At 43.8% G+C, this 25625-nt stretch overlaps 1 protein-coding gene across 3 annotated transcripts in view; it reads left to right on the top strand.

Annotated features, from left to right (window-relative positions):
• Nucleotides 1–24105, top strand: part of ELAVL1 (ELAV like RNA binding protein 1) — a 41330-nt gene extending 17225 nt beyond the window's left edge. The window contains exons 3-7 of one of the 3 annotated variants that reach the window (XM_018083521.2): nucleotides 5940–6043; nucleotides 6814–6967; nucleotides 10115–10340; nucleotides 16068–16181; nucleotides 17209–24105. In XM_018083521.2, the coding sequence (XP_017939010.1) occupies nucleotides 5940–6043; nucleotides 6814–6967; nucleotides 10115–10340; nucleotides 16068–16181; nucleotides 17209–17533 (923 nt within the window). In that variant the 3' untranslated portion in view covers nucleotides 17534–24105. Of the gene's footprint in view, nucleotides 1–5939; nucleotides 6044–6813; nucleotides 6968–10114; nucleotides 10341–15425; nucleotides 15540–16067; nucleotides 16182–17208 lie in introns of all 3 variants that reach the window. The other 2 variants (XM_018083520.2, XM_018083522.2) reach the window with 2 other exon arrangements.
• The last annotated feature ends 1520 nt before the right edge of the window (nucleotides 24106–25625 follow it).

The raw sequence follows: 25625 nt of genomic DNA, 5'->3' as shown, positions 1-25625 counted from the left end.
GGGGATTTGTCTCTTTTTGGAGATGGATGTGGCACTTGCCTTCCTGCAGTTTTTGGAGACCTCTTCCAATTCTCTGGTTGTTCAAAGATGAAGCGGTTTCGGCAGGGACATGAGCCTGGTGTCTTATACCTGGTGTCTTATGTCTTGTGCCAGGGGAGGTTTAGGTTGGATATTAGGAAGAATTTCTTTACAGAGAGGGTGGTCAGACATTGGAATGGGCTGCCCAGGGAAGTAGTGGATTCTCCATCCCTGGAGATTTTTAAAAAGAGACTGGATGAGGCACTTAGTGCCATGGCCTAGTAACCACAGCAGTAGTGGATCAAGGGTTGGACTTGATGATCTCAGAGGTCCCTTCCAACCCAGCTGATTCTATGATTCTGTGATTATCACCCTTATGGAGAGCCTGTCTCAGGCCCCCATGGGCTTGACTGGGAAAAGTTCACTCAACCCTGTCTCAATCTTTATCCATTGACCCTTCTCCATGAGCTCTTTCCAAAGTGCAGAGGTCTGTCAGACCTCGGTGTTGGTGAGGTGAGGCACAGAGGGCATCCTGTCCTCCTTTCCTCAGTTTGCACCTTAAATCTGCTCCCACACTTCCAGCCTGGTGCTGCTGAGACAGCAGAACCTTTCCCTGTTACCCTTGATATTATTCTTTAGTTTATTTGCATTCCTTTCAGGTCTGAACTGCAGTTGAGCTCTGCTGTTCCTCAGACACAGTGGATAGTGTTTCCAAATTCTTCCTTTTGTAGCTTCTTCCAACTCCTGTGCTCCCTGTTTCCCTTGGAGCTGTGCCACGAGCTCCCTGCTCAGCCAGGCTGCTCTGCCTACACATCTGCATGTTTTCCTGGGTGTTAGGAAGCAGAATATGCTGTATATCTCACTCAGGGGTTAGGATACAGCCTCTGGATCACCTGCTCTCCCAGTCCTACCTGGGTGCACTTCTCCTTCGGCATAACACTTTTTGGGAAGTTTGGTGCAAGAGTGGTTGTATTTTTCTCTGGGCTCATGTGGCTCTGTATCCCTGGCTGTACAATAGTGTAACTGTGCTAAGGGGAGCCCACACAGGGCACATCTGAGCACTTTAATCTCTCTTCTCATCCTCAGAAACTGCACTCACCGCTCTGAATTCTGCTTTTTTCAGTGTGCTGATGCCTGGTATTTTACGTGGTACTTCTCAATGCATTCATGCATATTTAGGCTCTCTGGTTATCACTCACAGCACACTTTGTAAAGCCAAACAAAAAACCCAAACCAGCTACATTCTCCAAACACTGCTTCCCAGTTCAGGAGCAGTTGCACACTGAGATGCCCTCATACTGAGGTGCACTGACCTAACAGGAGCCGGGTTTAATTCTGGGGTTCCTTAAGAAGGACAGGATAACGAGGATGTTATCAGCTCCCAGTGAAGTGCTCTGCCCTCATATCAGACTCTGTGATGAAGCTGGAGTTATCAGCAGTGGGCTGGGAATAAGGAGGGAGCTGGTGACTGAAGCCACGTGTCCTGGGAGCTGGGAAAGGAAGCAGGGACATGGACAGAAACCCAAGTGATGCACAGAAAGAAAACGACTGCCCTTTCTCATGAAAGGGCCTTTTATCATGGAAACAAAACTGGATTCTTTCTGCTGAAGGAGTGTAGTATTTTGCTTAAAACTAGGTTTTAAAGTCACTTTGTTAATTATTTATCCAGATAAGGACCTACTTGTTGCTCTTTTTTTTAGCTTTGTCTCTTTAGTACATTTTTATTTATATCTATGCAAACTTTTAAAAATATTTTAAATTATTATCCACTAAAATGGTTTGAAAATTGTTACAGCACCACCTTGCTTTGCACAACAGGTTTCTATAGCAGGCTGAGAACACCAGGAGAAAGCAAAGAACATCTCTTTTCACCTGGGCTAAACACTTAACAACAGTCATAATGCTGTGTGAATGCCAGCTCCTTATATATTTCCTGGCATGCCTAGCACACAGGTAGAGTGTATGTTTTAGGAGGAGGGAACATGGAGTGAAACTGTGAAGCAGAGAGCATTCCTGCAGGGGGAACTGTGATGGAATGGTGGAATGTGCCTCCTGCAGTGATGGGAGGGTCGTGTGGTGCAGAGATGAGCACTGGTCACTGAGAGGGAGGAGATGGCTCAGGCTGATGGTTTTGGGTATTTAGAGCAAGATAAGTTAAAATATGTTGTCAGTTTTGCATGGGTTGGGTTTTCCTAGTGCTAAAGACTACGTGGTGTGATGGAGTTTAAAGGTGGTAAGTACAGACTAAGGGATGGTTTGCATTCTAGGTCATTGTAGAGAAATACAGGTAATTGATATTTCCTCACCTAGTGACAGGTAAAAGTTAACAGGACTGTAGTATTGGGGTTTAGTCAAACTTATTGTCATATTCCTAGATGGAATATGAGAATGTCTGACTGTTGTGATCCTGCCACTTTCAGGGGCTTTTTTTTTTCATCTGTATTTGTGTAAACCCCATTACCTCCCTCATTTCCCAGAACTTTCAAACTCTTGGATAAGGAATAGTCATTGAGCAACCTATATAAAACTGGAAGTGAAAAGGGTGCAGAATTTTGCTTCAACAGAAACAGCAAAGAAGGCCAAGAGGATATGGTGACTGTGTGGGTGCTCTGGGGACAGACAGTTGGAAGGGGAAGTGTGTGGAAGCTCAAGGACAGGATTTGTGCAGGAACAAGTGGACATGGAATATGAAGACGTCCCTTTGGGTGTTGGGTGGAGGCTGTAGAACATGCTTCCAGTCAGAGTGCTTGGGAACAAAAATCTGAACTGCTTTTGTGGGCCTGTGTGTGCTTTGAGGTGAGGGAATATGTAGAGTTTGTGATTCCAGGGACTGGACCCACTGATCTCAAACTGCATAAACTCATAACCTGTCTGATGCTTTGGGAGAAAGCGAAGAAGTGTGAGCAGCAGGGGAGGGGATTCTGACACTCTACTCCCCTTGGTGAGACCCCACCTGCAGAGCTGCCTCCAGCTTTGGGGACCCCAACACAAGAAAGATGTGGACATGCTGGAACAAGTCCAGAGGAGGCCACAGGGATGCTCCAAGGGCTGGAGCCCCTCTGCTCTGGAGCCCAGGCTGGGAGAGCTGGGGGGGTTCACCTGGAGAAGAGAAGGCTCCAGGGAGAGCTGAGAGCCCCTTGCAGGGCCTAAAGGGGCTCCAGGAGAGCTGGAGAGGGACTGGGGACAAGGGATGGAGGGACAGGACAAGGGGAATGGTTTCACACTGACAGAGGGCAGGGTGAGATGGGAAGAAATTATTCTGTGTGAGGGTGGGGAGGCTCTGGCACAGGTTTCCCAGAGCAGCTGTGGCTGCCCCATCCCTGGAAGTGTCCAAGGCCAGGTTGGAAGAGACTTGGAGCAACCTGGACTCCAAGAAAGACACTGGAAGGTGTCCCTGCCAATGGCAGTAGTTGAAATGTGATGAGCTTTAAGGTCCCTTTCAACCCAAATCATTCCATGATCTGCAATTCTATGCCTACTGTGTTCTCTGGGAACTTGTTGCAGGAGAATAGGGAAGGATATTCAGTGTACTGAAGACAGCTTAATAGATTTATATGGTGTGGAATCCTGCTCTTTTTGACCTGTCAGAATAGTCACACCCTCCCCAGTGCAGCATCCATCCAGGGAGGGACAGCCCTGACTGCCAGTGCTCAGTGTGGGTCACACTTGGAGGGATAGCCCAAGTCTTGTTTGGAATATGTTTCCCTGGTCTGTAAGGGCCTATTTCCATGAGCTTTTTTAGGACCTGGTTCTGTTCAGTAGTTTGCTGCAATATTTGTGTTTATGTGACTTCTGGGACAGACTGAAAATATCCATAAAGCAGCTGGTGCTCTGAGCCTTCAGAGCAGGGCTGAGGTGCTGGACCTGGGAGGGGTGTTGGGCCCTTCCCACCCTTGTAAGAGGGAAAAGTTGTTGCCAACTGTTCACCTGGTATTTGTTCCCTCTTAAACTTATCTTTGTTTTCTTGGTCAGACTCTGGAGAAATAGGGCAGGGTCCAGGTGCTGAACATTTTTCTGATTATTAAATTATTAATTTTCTTAAGGGAAAAGAATCTCTGTAGGTAAGTGGGTGTGTGCCAACCAGATTTTACCTAAATGATTGACCGTGTCCAACTAATAAAACCAAGTGAATGTTAAAAAGAAACCACAAAAGCTGTGCTGTGGGTACATGTAAGAAACATTGATCAGAATTTTGCAGACATTATCTGTGGGTCTTTATAGGACAAAGGTGCAGAAGTTGGTGTTTAAGATCTTTTATTGTGGTATTTTTTGTATTTGATGTGGAGTTAAATCCTACTTGGCTGTCACGGGGTGGTTTGCCTTCAGCTGTGTGCAGTGTGTGGCACCATGAGAGGCTGGTGGGGATGTTTAACCCCAGGTCTGCAGGGGAACAGGACGTTGGCTCTGTGTGAGGGTTGAGCACAGAGCAGATCTGGCTTCTCTGAGAGCTTTGGCAGACAGCAAGAATTACCTGGGAGTGTTTATAGGGGGGGGGATTAGACAACAGGCACTGGCACTGTTTGGGTGCAGATGAGTTACTGCTGGATTGGGTTTCACAAGGAAGCAGCCAAAGGCAGAGGCAGTGCCAGGAGCAGTTCTGCAGTCAGTCTGTCACGGTGCTCTTGGCACCAACACTCTGAGTCCCTTGTGGATTTAGACTTGATGCCTCAGCAGACTGGGGGTTCTTTTTTCAGTAGCTGGAGTTAATCTGCATTATCTCTTGCAGCCCTTTGCTTCAGTTCCTCTTGACAGTTGTGCCAGGATATCACCATGTGACACCTGGGGTGTGTATTTGGTGTTCTGGAAAGCATAAGGAACCTTCCTTGACAGTCAAGACCATTGCAGAGCCAATTGTGTGATTAAAAAAAGGCTGCATTTCACAGGAGACTCCTTTACTTTAGCAATTAGCTCTGTCTTCTAGTGTCCTCAAGCCTAAAAATGTAGCTTAATAACTTAAAAACAGTATATTGTTAAAATAAAATAGCACATTTTCCTATGTATGTTTACAATGTTCTTTAGAAAATTCCATAGATCTGGCTGAGAAAAAGTTGCCTGAAAAACATCTTGTATTGAATTGGAGTTGTTTTATTGCACTGAGACAGTCTTTGAAAGTATTTTAGTTATTTTTAGGTCTACAGTGATAGGAGCCTCTAATTGTTGGGAAATTCCAACCTGAAATGATCTTAGTGTGTAGTGTTATAATTGATAGTAGCAACTGTGGAGGTTGGAGATTAAAGGAGAACAAATAAGTATCCAAAGAATCCAAATAAATATCCTTTGCCTTAAATGCTTTAAAGATTTTAATTATTAGTATCAAATTCCTTCTGTGAGAGTTAAGAGTAAATTTAACTAAAGCGATAGCACATTAATTGTCTGCATTGAAGAGAATTTTTGGTGCTGAGTTTGGGAAACTTGCTGCTCATTAGCTGTAATATGAAGGATTGGAAACTTCTTTTTCCCTTCTTGTCCCCAGGAGTGGAGGTTGGAATAGCCAAACAGAGATGAGCAGCCTCGTGGTTTCTTACCTGGCAGTTTATCCACTGGCACTTTCTGCTCTCTCTCTACAGGAGTTTGTACCAATGAACTTGGTTAAGTTCTTACCTTTGTTCCACACCCATAAAGTTTACAAGGCTGGTCAGAGTTGGTGTTTTAGTGTTGAATTTCTTGCTGTTGGTGGGTGCTGTGTCCAACACCTGCTGTCTGTGGAGACAGAGGGATGTCCAGAGTGGAAGTGAAAGAACTCCGAGTTACTCACGGTCTGTGCCAGCCTTGGGAAACCTCCTTGGCTTATTGAAATATTTGCTGTGTGGATTATATTTATGTTGAATTCACTTCTTCTCATTTGCATTTCCTTTCATTTTGATGATGATAACGGTTTTTTTATTAGGATTAATTTTTTTTTAAAATGTTCTTCCCTGTAGGACACAGCTTAGGCTACGGCTTTGTGAACTACGTAACTGCAAAAGATGCTGAGAGAGCAATAAACACACTGAATGGCCTCAGACTTCAGTCAAAAACTATCAAGGTAGGAGGTTTTTCTGTCTTCTCTGAAAATGGCATTGTAATAACTTCATTCTAGTGGTAAGGCCTGTGTGTTCCCAACTACAGGAAGGGCGAATCTGGGAGAAGAGTGTTTTTAAACAGCTTTGTATTCAAAAATTCCTTTTTTTTTAATTATTCCCACCATTTTTACAGCAGTAGAGGGACCATTCTGAATTGTTGCCAGGCTTTTAAAAAAATCCACGTACCTCTTGGATACTTCATGATGTTTATTTTAAATCTTGTTGCTACACATGCACTCCTTGTCCAAAACAACAGCTGTGCTGTGTGTGTAGGATTCAAACCTGCTAAGGTGATATTTGTAACTTTCTCTAGTAGCAGAAATTAAGACAGAAAATTGCACTTTAGCTGGTAAAGTCTTTTCATGAAGTTTTAAAAAATACTCTGACAGGACAAGTTCCCAGTGTGGGCTGTGGTGACTGACAGTGTCCAAACTTGGGATTCCTCACCACAGCAGGTGTGTTTGCTGGGAGTGTTGGTATTGATCTGCTGCTGTCTCCTTACAGCAGTGCCAGTGTATTTATTATCTGTTGGATGAACCCAAAATGAATGGAGTCATGTAGGGACGTGCCCTTTCCCCTTTTGTCAGTTTTTCCTTCCCTCTCCTTGTCCCATTTTTTAAAACTCCAGGAAAAACGCCCGTGTTGTTAACGGGGAATAAATGAAATTGGCTCGTGACAAAATAAATTAATCTCCTCTGTTAACACCCTGAGCATACCTTTCCTTGTTTTAAAGGTCTCCTATGCCCGCCCAAGTTCTGAAGTTATCAAGGATGCTAATTTATATATCAGTGGCCTGCCCCGGTCGATGACACAGAAGGATGTAGAGGACATGTTCTCCCGCTTCGGGCGCATCATCAACTCCCGTGTGCTCGTGGATCAAACCACAGGTGAGCTCTGGGGCCTTGCCTGCACTAAACTGGAGCATGGACGGCATGGTTAGTGTTCTTCTGACACTGGCAGTCCCTAAACTTAATTAAATTAGACTTCCACAAGCTAACCATGACATCTGGTGTTAACCACTGATAGAATTTTCACAGGATACCCTTGTCCAGTGGTTTGTTTTTTAAACACAGAATGATTCTGCTGCCTCCTTTGCTAGCTTGGAGCCCAAACCTTGGATCATATCAAAATAGGATTATTGTCATTTTTATCAGTTGCTGATTTGCCAGATCTGCTCTCTTGCTCTGACACTTGCTGTCACTGCAGTGCAGTTGTGCTTCTGGGCCACGTGTGTAACCTGGAGTGTTGACCTTACCTTGACTTCACACACGTGCAGTTGTTGTCCACAGGCAAATTCCAGGCCACAGTTACAGATTTAAAAGCAAAACAATATGTTTTGTCTTTTATACCATCTTGAAACTCACTCAGTTTTCTCATATTTTAAACCATTTGAGGTGTCTTACAGGCCTCTGTGGCTACTGCTAAGCAAAAGAATGAGTTTTATACACTTAGTACTGCCCTGAAAGTTCTGAATGTGTTTTGTTTATTTAAAAAAAAGAAAAGAGAAAGAAAAGCAAGAAATTCAGTTAAGCAGTTGGCTCAGGGGAGACAAAAGTTAGGGGTTTTTTTTTATGATGGTAATTGTGACTCTGTTACAATGTGTTTTCAGAGTTTAAATTTCTTACCTCATTATTTCAGACTGGGTAAATGCAGAGTCTGGCTTATCCTGTCACCCAGGTGTTCTGTGGCTTGTATGTCATGTATGAATCCGGGGGGAACTTCTGCAAATACACCTTTTCATTGATTATACCTGTGCTGTGTTAGAATAGAAGATAATCTAATTCTAGCAATTCCACATTTAACCTTTATAACTGGAATATGTGCATTTATACACATTTATACACATCAGTTCAGCAGCAGCTTTCCTGCTCTGTGAGGGATGTGCTGTAATTCCGGGTGGGCCACCAGCAGGTTCTGGTGGGATCAGTGTGACTGCAGCTGAGGGCTGCAGGGCTGGGTCCCATCACAGCCAGCTCCTGGGGCAGGAACTGCTTTGAAGTGACTCCATCTGGTCAGACCACGCTGTAAACACCACTGTGCTCAGGAGTCCCAGGTGACTGGGTGAGATCTGGGGACTGACTTTGTAGGCACTGTGGCTGAGTGAGGAAAATCCCTTCCTTTCCTTCCTAGAGAGGAGGATTCATCTTGTCCAACTCTGATGCCTGCGTGGTTCTGTCTCTAGAGCTGATTATCCAGGTGGCAGCTCTAGAGAGAAGCAAGAAAAAGACTCGTGGAGCACAGCAAACTTATTAATGCAGGTGTCCAAACTAATCATCCCCCTCTGGCAGTCTGTGGGGTCTGGATAGCACCTGACTTTGACAGAGCTGTAAAATGAGATGGCAGAAGTCATACAGATAAAATCTCTTCAAGAATAATAGAATTTTCACAGGTGTGCTGAGGCCTGATGCTGTGTAATTCAGCTCAGAACACACCTCCTGCTTTCCAATAGCCTTAATGATGAATTAATTGAAGAATGGATTCCACATCACAAAGTTAATGCCTGCAGAGCCTGAGTTTGCTTTCCCACCAGGAATGTAGCTGTGGCTTTAAACCTACCTTTGATATCTTGATCTGGTCCCACTTAGGACACATTTTGATTTGTACTTTTAGCTGTACCTTCTCACAGAGGTGATTCTCTAGCTTTTTGAAAATTATTCTGTTTTAAAATACGCTTTCTACAATATTTATATTTTAAATTAACGCTATGATAGATCAAATGAGAAGCACTAGGAAGAGCAGCATGAAAGTAGAGGAGTCACAGTAAGCTGAGCTCTGGGGTAGGCCTTGCTGACATCTGGGTGATGCTGCTGCTCTGGGCCTTTCCAGGGTGGGCCAAGGCTTCCCCCTGGCACAGGAGGCTGATCCCAGAGGTACCTGAGCATTTAGTGCTGCCAGCTCTGATCTGGGGAGCCCATCTGTTGTTCTTTATCAAAGTTCTCCCAGTGCCCCAGATGCAAACACACCTTGCTTGCTGCAGGCCCAGAGTTTGGCATGATGCACTTCCTTCTGTGAAACAAGGAAAGTGATCCTTAATTGTAATCAACAACCTTGTGATTTATGATAAGCTTAAATTCTGAAACTGGCTTTGAAGATTGCCCTGTGTGGGTGTAAAGGAAACATGAAAGTATCTGATGTGTCCCTTTCTGAAACAGAGCTGGTGAAATCCTGCAAGTACTGTGCTTTGGAATGGCATTTAAACAAAATGTGCCCCTTCAGGTTCACTGTGATAAACCATGTTTTCAGCCTATGATCAAGTCACAGATGAGAATCAAGGGGAGGAGGGGAAGCTCGCAGGGCATCCAGGGGCTGGGACTAGGAAAAAAATATGCAGATGTTTAAAATATCCACATGTTAACCAGCTGTGAAATTGGTTCAGTGCAGTCACTAAGAGGTAATTCTTCATTGGTTTTAATGAATTAAAATAATGTATGTGCCAGCTAGAAATAATGAATGTGGTGCAGATGAAATTGTGATCTCTCCATTCTAAAAGGTGAAACTCCTTTATTACAGTCAGACCTTTGTTCCCTCATGTCTGAACCTGAGTGTGTTTCCAGGATGGAAAAATGAAAACATTTGCAAAAATGTGTCAATTCTGTGTTTGCAGATGCTTTTTAGTGATAAAGTAATTGAAACTAAAGGTTTTGGGTTTGTTTTTAAGCAACTGGAATGAATTCTTTTGTTAAATTAATTTAAAATGTTTGGGGAGGTTTTTTTATTAATGAAAATGTCAGTTGGTGATGAATTTCTACCACATTGTAGTTAAAGTGTTGTAGTCAGTGTGGTTGTTATAACTGAAATGAATGTGTTAATTTGTCCTTGGCTTCTTAATTTTGTACTTTATCCTCCAGCTGCTGAAGAAACGTTAGTAAATGTAGAGAACTTGAAAGCTGTGACCACAGAAATATTGAACTTTTTTGGTTTTTGTTTTCAAAGTTATTTTGAGTTTATCCTGAACTTCAATTTTTTTATTTTTGTTTTGTTTTGTTTGTTTGTTTTGTTTTCTTTTTGTTTTTTTTTATTGGTTTGGTTACAAGGTTTGTCCAGAGGGGTCGCATTTATCCGGTTTGACAAAAGGTCAGAAGCAGAAGAGGCAATTACAAATTTCAATGGTCACAAACCCCCAGGTTCCTCCGAGCCCATTACAGTGAAGTTTGCAGCCAACCCTAACCAGAACAAAAATGTGGCACTGTTGTCGCAGCTGTGTCATTCACCAGCTCGACGGTTTGGAGGGCCAGTGCATCACCAGGCGCAGAGATTCAGGTAGGTTAGGAGGGATAAATGCATTTAAGGCTGTGCTCCTGTTCCCGTGTCCGTCTGGGAAGCTGGGCAGTGACACCTTCACTGCAGCATGTGTGAATGAAGCCGTAGTGCACTGTGTGTCCTGCGGTGTCATGTAAATAAAGCGTTGCATTAAAATATGATTAAAGTGAAAATCTTACTTGTAACATTTATATTGGAGTTAGAGTGTGGAGGTACCTGCACCCCGGGGTCTGCTCCCACAGCTGGGTTACAGTGAGGTGGTGATAGGTGCCTGTCTCAACAGATCCCCATTCTGTGGTCTGAACACAGATAAATTGGCAACTTAATGAAAGCTCTGAACCGTTGGTTCCAGCAGGGACGTGTCATAGTAAGACAGGAAAACCTTATTTCTGATGAGGAGGTTCCATGGGATTCGTGCCTGCATCCCAGTCTGGGCAGGGCTCTGCCTTCCCTCGAGGCCTCACGAGTTCAGTGATGAGAATATTGAGTAGCTGCAGCATCCTGTCTGCCTCCAGGGCTGTGGAAAGCACTGTGTTTTGCCTTTTGAGAATTGCCTTGGTTTCTTTTGAGTATGAATTGCTTGAATTGGGATTGCCTTGGATGCTTATGGAGGAAGCTGGTGGTTGGACAGTGCTCTGGAATATGTGATATAGTGACAGATAAGCAATGGGCTTTGAGATGAGATTATGCTCCTGAGAGTTTCTGAGTGTAGTGTTTCCCTGTTGGGAATATACTCTTTTTTTATTATTGTTTTTCTCCTCTGAAGTATCCCGCTATAGACTAAAATCTCAACCAGCTTTTTGCTCTGCTGCTGCTCCAGTGTTGCTGTACCTGTCCATCAGGCTGCAGTTCAGTGCTCTGAGCACACTCAGTGTCATGTGTCCCCACAGAGAACTGGTACTTTGCAGTCAGCTGTGGTGCTGCACTGAGGGTGGTTGAACAGTTTACCCAAAGAGACCATGAAATGTCCATTCTTGGAGGTGCCGAAACCTGGCTGGGATGGGCCTGAGCAACCTGCTCCAGGTGCCCTGCTCTGAGCAGGGGAATTTACTGCAGGGTTTTCAGAGGCCCCTGCCAGCCTCCAGTCTCCTGTTCTCTTCAGCTGTAGCCTGGGGAGGTTTAGTTCAGGCAGCTCCTTGTGTTCCTGAGACACTCATCCAGATCTCCACACCAAACCTCCTGTGCCACACTGAGGAATGAAATTCTGAATTGTTTGCCTCTGAGTGAACTGTTAAAAAGTACATCTGTCCTCTGCCTCAGCCAGGGCTTCAGTGAGTCCTGGTCCTAGTAAAATCTTGAGGCTTATGGCTTGTTTTTTTCCTTCTTAATTTAATTGGACATTTTATTTGTCATTCTTCCCCTCAAAATTTATTGCAGAATTAAGATGTATCAGAAGAACCAGTACAAATAAAATTCACATCCATAATTAAGAGACCAAACAGCTTTAATTCTGTCCTGTAATGACCACTCAGGAACAATAAAAATGATTAATGTCTTTATGGTAATATTGCTGGTGAAACTAGATTTTAATAACCAACCAGTTTGTTCATTATTCTTTTATTGCATCATTTAGAGCAGCATTAATGTCATTTGTGTGCATTTCATAGAATCCCAGAATGGTTTGGGTTGGAAGGGACCTTAAAGCTCATCCAGTTCCACCTCCTGCTGTGGGCAGGGACACCTTCCACTCTCCCAGGTTGCTCCAAGCCCCATCCAACCTGGCCTTGGACACTTCCAGGGATGGGGCAGCCACAGCTGGTGTTTCTGTAGGTTGGAGGTGTCAGCAGGAGCTTAGATGGAAGAAAATGTTCTGCCTCTGTCTGTTCCATTCCTGCTGCTGTGGGAACTGTGTCCCCCCAAGTTGTCTGTGCCCAGTGCTCATTTGTCAGCACATTTTGGCCCACTTTGGGTAGACCTGCTGGTGGAGAAAGAGCTGAATGTTTTGCAGTACCACAGAGTGGCAGAGGCTGGAACAGAGCAGGTGTGGGTTAGGCTGTGCTGTCAGGAATACACTGTGGACACAAGATCCACTGGTTGACTTGGAGACACAGACTGTCCATCTCTGTCTTGTCACAGACTTGCAGGACCTCCAGCAGTTATTATAAAACTTCCTTCCCTCGATGACCCGTGCAGGCACATGTGTACACGTGTGCACCATAGAATCATGGAATCATTAAGGTTGGAAAAAACCTCCAGGATCATCAGGTCTATCCCACAGCCCTTCGAATTTTTCTTCCCACCTTTGGTGTTAGCTGGAAGTTTTTCTATTGAGTCTTCCTTAAGAGATGTGAACTTAATGAGTTATAATTACTCATCCTGTGGTTAAACTCAAGAACCTGAGCTTGGGCTGAGTGTTGTTTGTTTTGGTGGTGAACAAGACATGATGAAAGATAAGCTGCTTCCACAGTGCACACAGTCTGTATAAATTAAAGTTGTGGTCTCTGCTCCACAGAGGTTGAATACTTAACCTGACATTTTGATTACACTTCGTCTCATTCCATCATAATCCCTGTAAATCCAGGATTAAGCCCTTAGTATCTAATTTGTAATTATTAATTTCCTACAGATATCACTCCAACCCTTTGTTTAATGTTCTGTTAATCCTTTGGAGTTCCTGTGGTATTTGTGGCTCACATCAGGAACTGGTCTTAGTGCTGTGTCCCCCTGGAGTGCTGGGCTGGCCTGCCAATTCTGAGACATGGGCTCTCTGCTTCCATGCAGGAGTGATGCCACGGGGTTGTGTCTGGAGGAGAGATAAAACATCTGGGCCAGGGGTTTCTTTTGAGAATAAGATTTGTTTACTTACACAGAATAGGAGATCTCCAGATGCTGAACTCTGATTAAATGGAGGGGTTTGGCTCCTGAAGTGTGAGAATGTGCCCAGAACCTCTGGAAGGCCTGTGCTTTTGCAGCTCACCAGGGCACTATACTAGAAGAACGTTCTTTCAAGTCTCAGATATTCCCAGTTCAACTGGTTTTGCTTTCAGACTTGTTCAGGGTCAGAGCCAGTTCCCAGTTACTGTAATGGTCATAACTCTACTGGTATCAGTCCATGAGTTCAGTCCTGAATACTTGAAGGGCAGTAATTTCTGATAGCTCTTTGATCCAAGGGAAAACACAAGAAGACTCTGGAGTGTTTAACCCTGGAACTGGCATTACTGCTCAGGGAGCTCCTGCACGTCTGTTTGGTTTCACTCCAGTGAAATTGTTTACATTTTCCATTTTTAGGCCAGTTTGTAATTTGGATGTGAGTTGTCTGTGTTGAGAATGCTGCAGAAGGAACCATTTCATCCAGAGCAGTATTTCATCAATGCTCTGGAAGAATGTGGGGCTGAAACCCCATTTGCTGCTCTTCTCCCATATGTGACTATTTGACTGAACCCCTGATTTATTGCAGGCTTAGAGCTTGTACCAATTCTCATTAAGATTTGTGTTGGCCACAGCAGGTCATTCCCATCTGTATCAGGGCAGAGCAGAAAAAGTTGCTTGTCAGAGGAATAGTGTCAGTGTAGCTGAACTCCTGCTCTTGGTGCAATTATTAAAAAATAAAAAGCTGCCAAGCTCATGTGTGAAATCATCACAGGCTGATATTAAAAATAATGTTCTTGCTTATTGGCATTGTGGGATGGCTCTTCCTGTGATGCTCTGTGTAACTGTCCTCAGAGTGCAGTGAAAAGAGTTCAGCAAAACCAGCATGAGGCTGTGCCAGGGGGGTTGGGATGGATCTCAGGGAAAGGTTCTTCCCCCACAGGGTGCTGGGGCACTGCCCAGGCTCCCCAGGGCAGTGGGCACGGCCCCAAGGCTGCCAGAGCTCCAGGAGCTCTGAGGGACAGGGTGGGATTGTTGGGGTGTCTGTGCAGGGCCAGGAGTTGGACTGGATGATCCCTGTGGGTCACTCCAAGCTCAGAAGTTTCTGTGATTCTATGAAAATAATTTATAGGATGGATGTTCATAGACCTAAAAAGAATTGTTTTTCATTTAGGAGTGTAATTTCTGAGATGGTCCTCCAGTGTGTTAAAGTAGTCCCAGGATCTGCTGAGCATTGCAGTCTGTCTGTCTCATGGCAGAACAGCAAAAGGTCATTCATATAAACGAGAAGCTTATGAAATGAAAAAGGATTGCAATTAAAAGTACACTGTGTTGATACTTAATGCCACAAGATGTTGGAGTTTTAAGTTAGCATTGCTTGAAAGAACCATCCATAGATAACACTGGCTACAGACTCTTAGGGAGGCTTGAAAAAAGCAATGTGGAGGAGACAGTATAAAAATAATTACAGCAGAAATGAGGACACCAGCAGTAAGTGTGATAAGACTGAGATCATTCAAATTACAATATTAATGGAATTTTAAAAACTCTTCCTCTGAAACATCTTGGATCTCTGTGGACCTTCGAGTTTGCCCAAATTGGACAGTCTTTTAAACATCTCTAATAAGTATAACTTCCTAAGGGTCATCTTAAATTGGTGTGGTCATAAAAATCTTTCCTGGTAGGACAGAGAGGTGTCAGCTGCTCCAAGCCTGGCTTGTCCAGGCTGTTGCTCCAAGCTGAGTGAGAGGTCTGAGGTCCCTCATGTGCAGGGTGAGCACAGAGATGCATCAGATCAGCTGAATTGCATTTCCTGGGGTTGTTTTTTTTAAGTGACTTTTCAAATCTTTTAGGGGACTCTTTTGGTTTTACCATGTTTTGCTTGGTTTGGTTTTTTTAAAATAAACCTGTAACATTTTCTGAGTCAAGGCAGGAAGAGAGGAAAAATCTCTTTGAAAATGAGTGTATCCCAAGAGCTGAGGTACTTGCTATTTTCAGTTATTTTGTCTGTGATGTGCATTTAGGTTTGTTGTGTCCTTGCATTTAACACCAGCTGTGTACAAGTGACTGCAGCCTTGGTGTGGTGTTACCTGGGCCCGTGGGCAGAGCCTGAGGCTTTGGAGCAGGCAGGATCAGGGCCATCCCGAGTGCTGGAACCAACGTCAGGCAGTTCTGAGCTCTGATTTGCTGCTCCCCCCTACGTGTGAGCAGGACCCAGGACTGGTGATCTGTTGAGATGAAAACTTGCCAGATAATAAGATAAATCCATCCTACCAGATCATTACTCACATGGAAAGAAGCTACAGAGCTGAAGGTGTCTGTCAGAACAAGTAAGTGTATCAAGCATGCAAACACAGGAACATTTTTCTGCAAAGCCCAAATAAATAGCAGGTATGTCACCTAATCATCAGATCACACGGGTCAGTGCGTCTCATTCACCTTCTGATGCTTCTAACTGCTTTTTCAGCTTGACTGTAGTACAAGGATTCCCAAACTGGGATTTGCTTGGGGCTGGCTACCAGGGGTCTGTGAGCTCAGGTGTGTCCACACTGTGCCCCAAACCCCAGGCTCAGGGAGGCCCTGGACAGTGAGGGAGGGATGGAGGGACCCCTGCTCTGGGGACAGGAGGGCCCAGGAGCTCAGGTGTCCAAGGCAATGAGCTCTGAACCCCAGAGAGCCTGGGGAGGTGGGCCCTGAGTGGTTCTGGGGTGTGAATGGACAGGCTGAGCCATTCCCTGTGTGTGTGTGTGTGTGTGTGTGTGTGTGTGTGTCCTGCCACCCCTTCCCTCCCAATACACGCCCTTGAGCCCTCCCTCCTCCACAAAGGCAGCAGCAGCTCCTTGATGCAGGGCAAGAAAGAGTCAGTGGGGAAGTGTTTCGCACTTTACTGCCCAGACATCCCTTCCCTGTTTCCTCCAGGTCAGCAGAGAATCAGAATCTGCCCCCACCAAGCTCTTGGCAGAGAGCAACTCCTGTACCACCTCTAAGGGGTTTGCGTGTCACCAGTGGTACAAGTCAGTTTGGGAACCCCTGGTAGAGTATCATTATAATTCTATGTGACCTCACATTTTTAAATAATAAATAAGCACAAGGGTTCAAAGTGAGTTTTTCACCTTAACTGTCACATTTCCTGATCTTTGAGTGCTTAGCTGTGCAACCCTAGTATTGCCCTAAAATATTCAGAAGCTTTGAATTTCTAGGGTGGAGGCCAGAAATAGAATAAAGGGGAATTAGAAATGTGGGTTTATAGGGAAAATAAATTAATATGAAACAAGACACAGAAAGGAGAGGTTTTTCAGGTTTTTGTTCTGTATAAATCCTGCTGGGGTACTATGCAGGAGGAGTGAATATGGGTGATTTTAAAAGTCCAGTTCAGTAAAGTCATATCTAAGTTTTCCTGGTACGAAGTTGGTGTAAAATTAATAAAACCATCCATGCATACTGAAATTGTAAAACTGTGCACTGAGCCTGCTCGTGTTGGGAGCGTTTGCCTGCACCTGCTGCCTTTGGGTGGAAGGGGAGTAGGTTTTGTTCTGTTCCACAAAACAAGAAATTATTACACACAATCTCTACTCCTAAAAACCAAGCACACCCATCCCCTGCCCCAGCAAACCCAAAGAAACCATTTGACTTTAGAGTTCCCAACATGCTATTTTAGAGGCAAGAAAAGGAGGATGAGGGAAAAAACCTCCCTGAGTGAAATAATTGGGAGATGCCTGTGGCCTCTGGGGAGGTGCTGCCTGTGCCCCCCACTCGAGCAGTTCTGCACCAATCCCTGGACACTCTGAGCAGCCTGGCTGAGTTCAGAGATCATCCAGGCCCCCTGGGAAGGTGATCACATAACCTTGCCTTGCCTGTTCCTTGCCTATTTCTAAGGATAGTTCCCTGTTGATAAAGCAGTTGGAATTCTTAACTTTCTTTTTCCTGGCAGCTGTTGATTTGATTGTCAATATTGAATGGGGAAACATTTTGATGTCCATGTAGAAAATATTCATTCTGCGTTGCTTCCCATTCAAGTTAATTTGCTTAATTGAATTGAATTGTGCTTTTTATTTGCTAGGTTCTCTCCTATGGGTGTAGATCACATGAGTGGGCTTTCTGGTGTAAATGTTCCAGGAAACGCATCTTCTGGCTGGTGTATCTTCATCTACAACCTTGGTCAAGATGCTGATGAGGGAATCCTCTGGCAGATGTTTGGCCCCTTTGGTGCGGTTACCAATGTGAAAGTTATTCGAGATTTCAACACCAACAAGTGCAAAGGTTTTGGTTTTGTGACCATGACAAACTATGAAGAAGCTGCAATGGCCATAGCAAGTCTTAATGGCTACCGCCTGGGGGACAAAATCTTACAGGTTTCCTTCAAAACCAACAAGTCCCACAAATAACTTGCTCGTGCTTTTTGTATGGAATAGATAATGGAGTGACAGAAGTTGAAACATTTTTGTTAGTGTAAAACTCATTTTGCGCCAATTTTCACAAGTGTTTGTCTTAGTCTAAATGAGAAGTGAAAAGGTTTTATATTCTGGGATGCAACTGACATGTTCAAATGTTTGAAATCCCACAATGTTAGACCAATTTTAAGTTCCTTTAAGTTATTTCATTTAAAACCTGTTAAAAATCCCCTGAAATCTTGAGTAGATTGCATTAACTAGACCCTCTGGATGGTGGTAAAATTGAAGCATGCTTTCACTTATGAGACTAACATTTGTTTCATTGAATGTTGTCTGCAAAAACTGGAATTTTCTGAAAAATATCAGGCTGAATTCATTAATTTTCTTGGGTTTTATGTTATTGTTTTTCCTACCCATCCCCATGTCCTTTCCTTCTCCCCCCTCTCCCCCAGTTTCAGTAGTATGGAAGAAAAGTTGAGAAATACTAATGTTTTAGTTGACAGTAAATTGTTTGATCAATTAATATTCATAACTGTGTGTCTAGTTGAGGATCAGGCTTTTTAAAGTCAAGGTCTTGTAAGTAGTAGCATGCCAGCCTAACTTTAACACCATTGGGGAGGTAAGTTGCACACTGAGCAGTGGCCGAGCTGTCCAACTCACAGGTTGTAGAAACGTGACTTTTAAAGCCCACTTTGAGAGGAATGGACCAAAGAGTTTCAAAGAAACTCCGGGAAGATTTCAGAGTCAAAATGAAACTCCAAAAAAAAGCAAGTGTGAATATATGTTGCTACTTTATCAGACTGAATCTCTTCTGTCCAAATATTTAATGCATGGTGCACTACTTACTGGTACATTATAATGCAGCAAGATACTTACTCATTTTCCAAGATCATTGTAGTTGGAATTCCTTTGGCAGTTCTATTTTGTTAAGAAAAACCAGTTATAAACATTTGAGCATTGTATTTCTCGCATCCCTTCTAATGAGTGCTAGATTTTTCTATTTTATTAGGATTTTGTTTTGACAACTAGCTTTACTTATTGAACACTCAGCAGAAAAGTACTTACGACTTGCAAGTTAGATATTAACCAAAAAAAAACCCTTTGATTTGTAGATTTAAAGATTAATCCCCCAGGTTTTCTGCAGACTGCCTTGAAACTTTGAGTTGTTCTGTTTCTGTTAATTTTCTTTTGCTTTTTTGTGTTTTTTGTTTGTTTTTACTTTTGCATTTAAGAACATTAAATTTGATTTTGTTTTGCTCAAATTTTGTTTTGTTTTTTATTTTCTGTTCTTTTTTTGCTAAGTATTGCACAGAGTGTCCAGCTTTCAGAGTGTTGTTTTAAAGAACCGTAGCTCCTCCTTAAGAGAATTTTAATTTACTGCTTTGCCAGATGAGTAGAAGAAACAGAGTTGTGAAACGAGCACTGCAATGGATGTGCCACAGACTGACGTGACCCTCAGGTGTTCTTGGGTAGGAGACCTGGAAGGGCTGACCCTGCCAGGTACAGGTGTGTGAGGTGCTGTGCACAACTAGAGACTCGGCCACTTTCAGCTCTGGTGCTTCTGTAGGGAGAACAGATGTGAAAACGGGGTCCATGGCAGTTTAATGCAGCGTCTCCTTGTTTTGCCTCTGCCAGCCCCAGAGTTTATTCCCAGATTCCAGAGGCCATCCCGTGCCGCCTGGTCGTCTGGCTCCATCCCAGCTGCCCTTGCCTCGTGCTTGCCGTCGTTCCTCCTCTCCCTCAGTGGGACCTGCAGTCCTGCACAGCCCCAGGGCTCCCTCAGCCTCTGCCTGGGGCCACCCAGGGGTGCTGCCCAGCTCCAGTGGGGACCTGGGGGAGCTGCTGGTGCTTCTGGAGCTGCCTGGGACACACCCAAACCCTACAGATAGGCCTTGGCCCAGCCAGCAGCCTCCTGCTTGGGCTGAGCTTGTGTGCAGGGAATGCAGGTGGGATTTTTCCTGTTAAAACATCCAGCCTTGCTTCTCCTGCCAGTCTGTTCACTCTCCATCTCTTGAGAAGCAAAATGGGCTGTGAAACAGTGACTGTGACACAGCAACCAACCCACTCCCACCCCCCCAGTTGTGCTCTTGACTGTCTGTTCCAGAGGTTCCCACCAGTTTGTTGTCATCATTTATTACATCAGTGAATGTTTCTTTTCTGTGTATGAGGAGAGATTGGGAAGCATCCAGGGGCTTCTCCCAAGTTAAAGATGTGTAGTACAGAGAAGTTCTCTTACTGTGTCCCATCACCACTGACCCCTGCACTGTCCTGTTCCACAGGAGTGGGCTGCAGTCATTCCCAATTCCTGTCGTTCTCTCTTGCCTTGTTCCATTTAAGATGAATTTTCAAACTAAATGGGAATTGCTGTTTATCACAGCGTTTAGCTGGGGGTTCAGACTTTGAGGAATGACCCCTAAACATGACTGTGCATCAGTGCTGGTTCCAAGCAGCACATTGCTGTGGGCTCGCCAGCTGCCACTCAGAAAACAACTTCTCTTGGATACTTTTTGGCATCACTGTCCCTTCCTTTTTCCACTGCTTCCCTACTTTTCCATCTCTCATTCTTTGCTAAATAAGAAGGAAATGCAGGATATGGTTTTGTACCACTACTGCAACAATCTCTTTTAGGAAAGGTCTGTTCCCAACTTCCTTTGAAAATTGCTTTGAAAATAATTTCTAGGTGATTGGTTATGAGGAAAGCACTGCTGCTTGAGTCAGGAAAAGAGGATAAAATCCTGCTGAAATATTCAGAGCTGACACCAGGAGTAGTGTATGATCTGCACTGTTTCAGCAGTCAGTAGATCCTTGGCATAAATAGTTGTGTATATATTCTTGATGGTTTTGGTCCTAAACAGCAACCTGTGCATCCCACTAGTAAAGACCAAAGGGAAACTTCTGGAGGTGGAAACTAAATTCTAACAAGACATCTGCCACCAGTTTTTCTGCCCAAAAGTTAGAAGCAACTGGTGTCCTCACCATGCCATCTAGCAGACCCTGCTTTGAAGCTCTCACTTGAACAGACCTGTTTCAAGAGAGGTTTTGACCTCTTAATTGTCAAGGAATGTAGAAAAACTGTGGATATATTCTGCTTTTTCATCCCTTAAATTGACAGAAGCCAGGTGTTTCTGTCAGGTGACACTTCTGTCTCAGTCAGTGCTTGCAGGATCTTTGTAGATCCAAGGGGCTGTCTCAAAGCAGAGGTCTCTCACATTCCTCATGAGAAACAGTGTCTCAGGTAGGGAATTTTGAAAAGTCTTCGTTGCTGGATTAGGATGATCAGGTTTTGAAAACCTAGATTTGTTGGTCTGTACTGGAGATGTGCTACAGGAACAGCTGCAGTGGGAGTGTTTTGGGATCCTTTAGAGCAGATAAGGAGCCTCTCTGGACAGCTCTGGGTGTAGCTTCTGAAGGACCAGGTGTAATTCCTGATGAAAACACAGTTGGCCATGCTGCTGTCACAGGGTCTCCTGTACAGATATCGAAGGGAGTTCCTACATTTGCTTCCCAGCTGTCCACATGAGTGGAATTCATCCTGTGCAGAATGCTGGCCGTGAGCCTCCTCACAGCCTAAACCTCCTGTTAGCAGACAGGGAAATTCCACATAAACATGGAAGAGGAATCTCATGTTGCTGAAGGTGCTTGGTGTGAGCTGGCAGAGGCAAGTGCAGATCCTTCAGGTGACGAGGGGGTGGCAACACCCAAATCCAAACACGAGCAGAATCAGTGTGTTCAGTTCCCGGTGAGTCCCTGTTAGGTGGTGTCTATGCTCTCAAGTGTTGGATTTATTTTGTTCTTCAAGCTGCATCATCATAAGGTTTGGTTTTCTTTAGCTGCTTCACTCTTCTGACAGAGGGAGAGGACTGGCCAGTGCAGTTCCTGTCACCTGCTGAGCCCAACTTGTACCAATCCCTGTGCCTGTTCTAGCCCTGGCACTGGGAAGGGCTTGAGGATCCAGCTCTTAGGATGGAGGGAGAAGTCACCGTCCCCACAGTGGTGTGTGACCACAGAGCTTTTCCTTCCCTTTGCTTGGATATGATTTTTGTACATCTGTATCATGTGAGCATGAAACCCACTGAAAATCCAGAGATCCACAAGTCACTGGAGCAGGATATTCTCACTGCAGTGAACACTGGTTGGTCAGTGTGGGGTCACTTACCCTGTCCAGATGACCAAAGGGTGCCTATATGGAGAGGACACCTATTTTTTAGGGGGTTGAACGTTGTAGTAATGTTATTTATATACAAAGCAGTTAAAAATATTAAAAAAAAAATAGGCATAGCTCCATTTGTCCACCAGTCAAAACCAAAATTATGACCTAGCTGTAAAGGTAACCTGTTATTTTAAAGCTGAATTTGGAAAATGAATATCCTTAAGGTCCTTAAACATCTGTTATAATTTCATGTTGCTTTAATGTTCTTGGTAAGGTCAATAAAGTAGAAATTCTTCAAATATTCAGGAGAGATTTTTGTTTAGAGTGCACTCTAAATATTAATAACTCAAGTTCCTTTTTGGATAGTTTATCATTACATATGTGCTTTTAAAAAAAAAACAACTTGGAGAATGTCCCCACGTTTCCTTTTTTAACACAATAAACAGGTCATATAATAAACTGTTCATTCAAAGTAGCTCCTCTGATAGCTCTGCCTGCAGAGCATCAGGGTGTTTGGGAGGCTTTTTTATGAGCTGATGGCAGCCTGATGGTTCAGTCCTGTAACTCAAACACTGAGTGGTTTGTCCTCTCTCAGAAGGTCACTGTGTTTTTGATTTCCATAATGAAGAAATGTGTCCTCTATAACTCTGTCAGTGAAGCACCTTACTGTTACATTTCTACTTTTAGGCACCTAAGAATAGCTTTAGAGGGAAGGGACCAAATCCACCTTTAGCATAAGGAAACCCCAACCCCCTTGAGCTCCCTGAGTGGAGCTGCACTTGTGTTTTGGGGTTTTTTTCCATTTTGTTTTTTGTTGCCCCAGAGCTGAATTTGCCACCTGAGGTACTTTAATCTCCATTTGGAAGCAGGAGAGTCTTTGTGTGCCGTAGGCAAGTTCCTCTAACGTAGCTCTGCACTTCTCCAGGTGGGATACTCAGCACAATAGGACGGATAAATCCAGAGCTCGAGAGGCCAGTGGTTGTTTCCTGTGGTTATCATACCTTATTGGGTTTCTGCTTATTAAAGAATAAAAAAACCGTGGAATTCATAAAAAAGGGGTCTCAGTTTCCTCCCTCTCTCTTGGAAGAGGCGGTGCCTCCGTGACAGCCAGCGGGACCGAAGGTCGCCGTTCCTCTCTAGGTGTCCGCCCGTAGGTTGATCAGGTACGGCGGCGTTTGGGTGGTCGCCTTCTGTGGCAGCCTCGTGGAGTCGAACAAAAACCAAACTCCAAGTGTTGCTTTCTCCTCCTGCATGATTTAAAACCAGCCAAAGCCTTTATGGTCTCTAAAACAAACCCCACCCCTCCGCCCCGCCGTGAGCGGGTTTGACGTTCAGCCCTGGTGGTTGGTTCTGGATCACACTCGGTCCAACAGCAGCAAAGGTTTAGAGAGATTTTTCTGTTGAGTGGAATTTTCAGCACCGAAATTCTCTTTTGTTGCTAATGATGGGAAACCAGTAATGGTAGAACTGCCACCTGAAACCTTGGAAAATTGCTTCTGTGTTCACGTTTTAGAATCTCAATATTCTCCTACTGTTGTTCCTTATTTTTAAACATTTTTGAGCAAGTTTTTGGTGGAATGGCTGAACTTTTTCACTTGGTCATTGAGAAGAAAATGACTTGAGACATTTGAAACATAAGTTGAGATAAACCTTTATTTGACAAGTAATTTGAATAATACTGTACTTCTAGTCTTTTTATTGATTTCCTTTCCTTTAACTTATGTAATCTTTTGTTTATAAATTAATCTGTTTGTGGGACAGAAGGTTTTATCAATTGCTTTCCATACTGTACAGTATATGGTTACACATTTTGTATATTTAGTGTGTTTTTAAGTTATTGATTTGTTTTATATCAAATAATTTATTTTTCAGGTACCATTTTCATTTAAACTTTGTTTTTACATGGGTTTATTTTAAATAAAGTATGACACTGCTTTCCAAATGTCTAAAATGAAGTTGAATCCCATTGTGTTATTTTGAGATGACTTATGTAAATTAACTTATTTTAGAAATAACTGCAGAAATGTACCAAGTTCATACTTTGGTTGTGCTTCAGTTCAAGTGCTTGGAAATTCTCTGCAATGATTTTTGAGCAGTTTGAAAAAATGGAATTTTCATATTGAAACAGTTCAAAGATTTGTTGATGAAGCAGCAGCTTTGTAGAATCCTGTGGATGGAGTTATGAGCATTGTTTTCTATATGGATTTTCAAAATTAAATGAAACAACTCATAGATATTTTACTGGTGTTAAGACTTAAATGAAATTATCTGTTAATAGTGCAAAGAAGTTTTGTACGTTTGCCACATGTTCATGACTGGTTTTGTTGAGCACTTGTTTGGAACATACTCGGGATGTTTTTACATGAGCCCTGATGAAGGGTGATGTACTTCAAAATAGAATTAGGCTTTTACTTAATTGTTCATATTTTGTCTTTTTTTCCCTGCAGGAATTGGATTATTATTGTGCAGTTTGGAATTTGACATGTTTTCAGAAGAATCTGAACTGTGTTCAGGAATAGGCCAATCAAGGCTCCTCCACTAAAGATTTTGTAACTTGTGGCCTTGTTAGAAAGGTGGAATTAAAAGAAGGTGCTTGGTTTCCTTCCTGTTTCTCAGGAAAAAAAAAGTCATTATCTTCATCTTATGGTTTTCATCCTGATTAAACCAAACCCAAAGCCCAGCTACACTGTTAATCAGAAGTGTTTAGTGAAACTTCTGGAGGGAGCTCTTGAGGAAATGGGAGAGGTTCAGGTTGGATATTGGGAAAAATGTCTTCATGGGAAGGGTTGTCAAGCCCTGGCACAGCTGCCCGGGGCAGGGGTGGGGTCACCACCCCTGGAAGGGTTCAGACAATGTGTGGATGTGGCACTTGGGGACAGGGGTTAGTGGTGAACACGGTGCTGGGCTGATGGTTGGGCTTGACAACCCTAAAGGTGTTTTCCACCCCCAGTGCTCAGTGTGCAGGTCAGGAGGGTCCCCTGGTTCCTCAGGTGGGGCTGGGGCAGGACAGACAACCCCAGGTAATGCTGTAGGGAGGTTCTTTAGGGGCCTTTTTCAGAAATGTTTCTGAAACTGTGTCCTTTTGGTCAAAGGAACACACAGAACCTTGTTGACTCTGCATAGACTGTGTTCCAGTCCTGGTCCCTTTTTCACCAACAGAAATTTTGACAGTTCTGATAAACTGAAGTCTGTCCTGCTGAGTTTCAGCAGGTGCCTTGCTGTGTCCTTTAGTCACAGCAATGATCCCTCTCTCAAAGCTGGGCTGATTATTCCACCTCTGGTTTTTCTCTTAATGACTTACTGTGAAAAGGGATGTAAGATAAGAAAAATGAATAGTGTTTCACGTGTGAAGTCAGGGAGCAGAGGGCAATGCTGCCTCGGCTCAGAGTCCTTCCAGCTCAGGAGATTGTAAGATTTGCAGTTATTTTTTCATGTGAAGGGAATTTCTCCATGCAGTGCACTTCACCATGTGCAATTATTCTTAGTGCTAAATTGGTAAAGAGCTGAAGTGAGAATTTCTGTTACTACCAGTGCAATGGGCAGCATCTGGTGTTCTCAGGAATGCTTCATCTGGGTTTTCCTTTTGGTAGAGCTGGAACACCTTCTCTGTTCTTGCTTTCACCGGGTGTTCATCCAATGTGATTCACTTTGCTCAGGTTTGTTCTGACCACTGTTGTATTTTCTACGTTTTTCTTCTATGAAAAATCATGAGGGAAAACGTGTTAAAAAAAAATCGTAATAACAGGCAATGGTCACATGAAGTGCAGGCCCCTCAGAAATGTCTCTTTTTCCAAAAGCAAACCAAAAAACTTAGTGTAGACCCATTAACCCCACAGCAGAGACTCTGGTTTTGCAGAATTCCCAACAGTCTCCCTGGGTTTAGACTATTCCCCCTCCTTGCTACTGGGGTATCCTGCTGCCAACTTTCACCCCCTT

This window comes from Manacus vitellinus, unplaced genomic scaffold (assembly GCF_001715985.3).
Source record: "Manacus vitellinus isolate BGI_N305 unplaced genomic scaffold, ASM171598v3 scaffold_64_pilon, whole genome shotgun sequence".
NCBI classification, from domain to species: Eukaryota; Metazoa; Chordata; class Aves; order Passeriformes; family Pipridae; genus Manacus; species Manacus vitellinus.
This window is presented reverse-complemented; position numbering and strand designations above follow the sequence as displayed.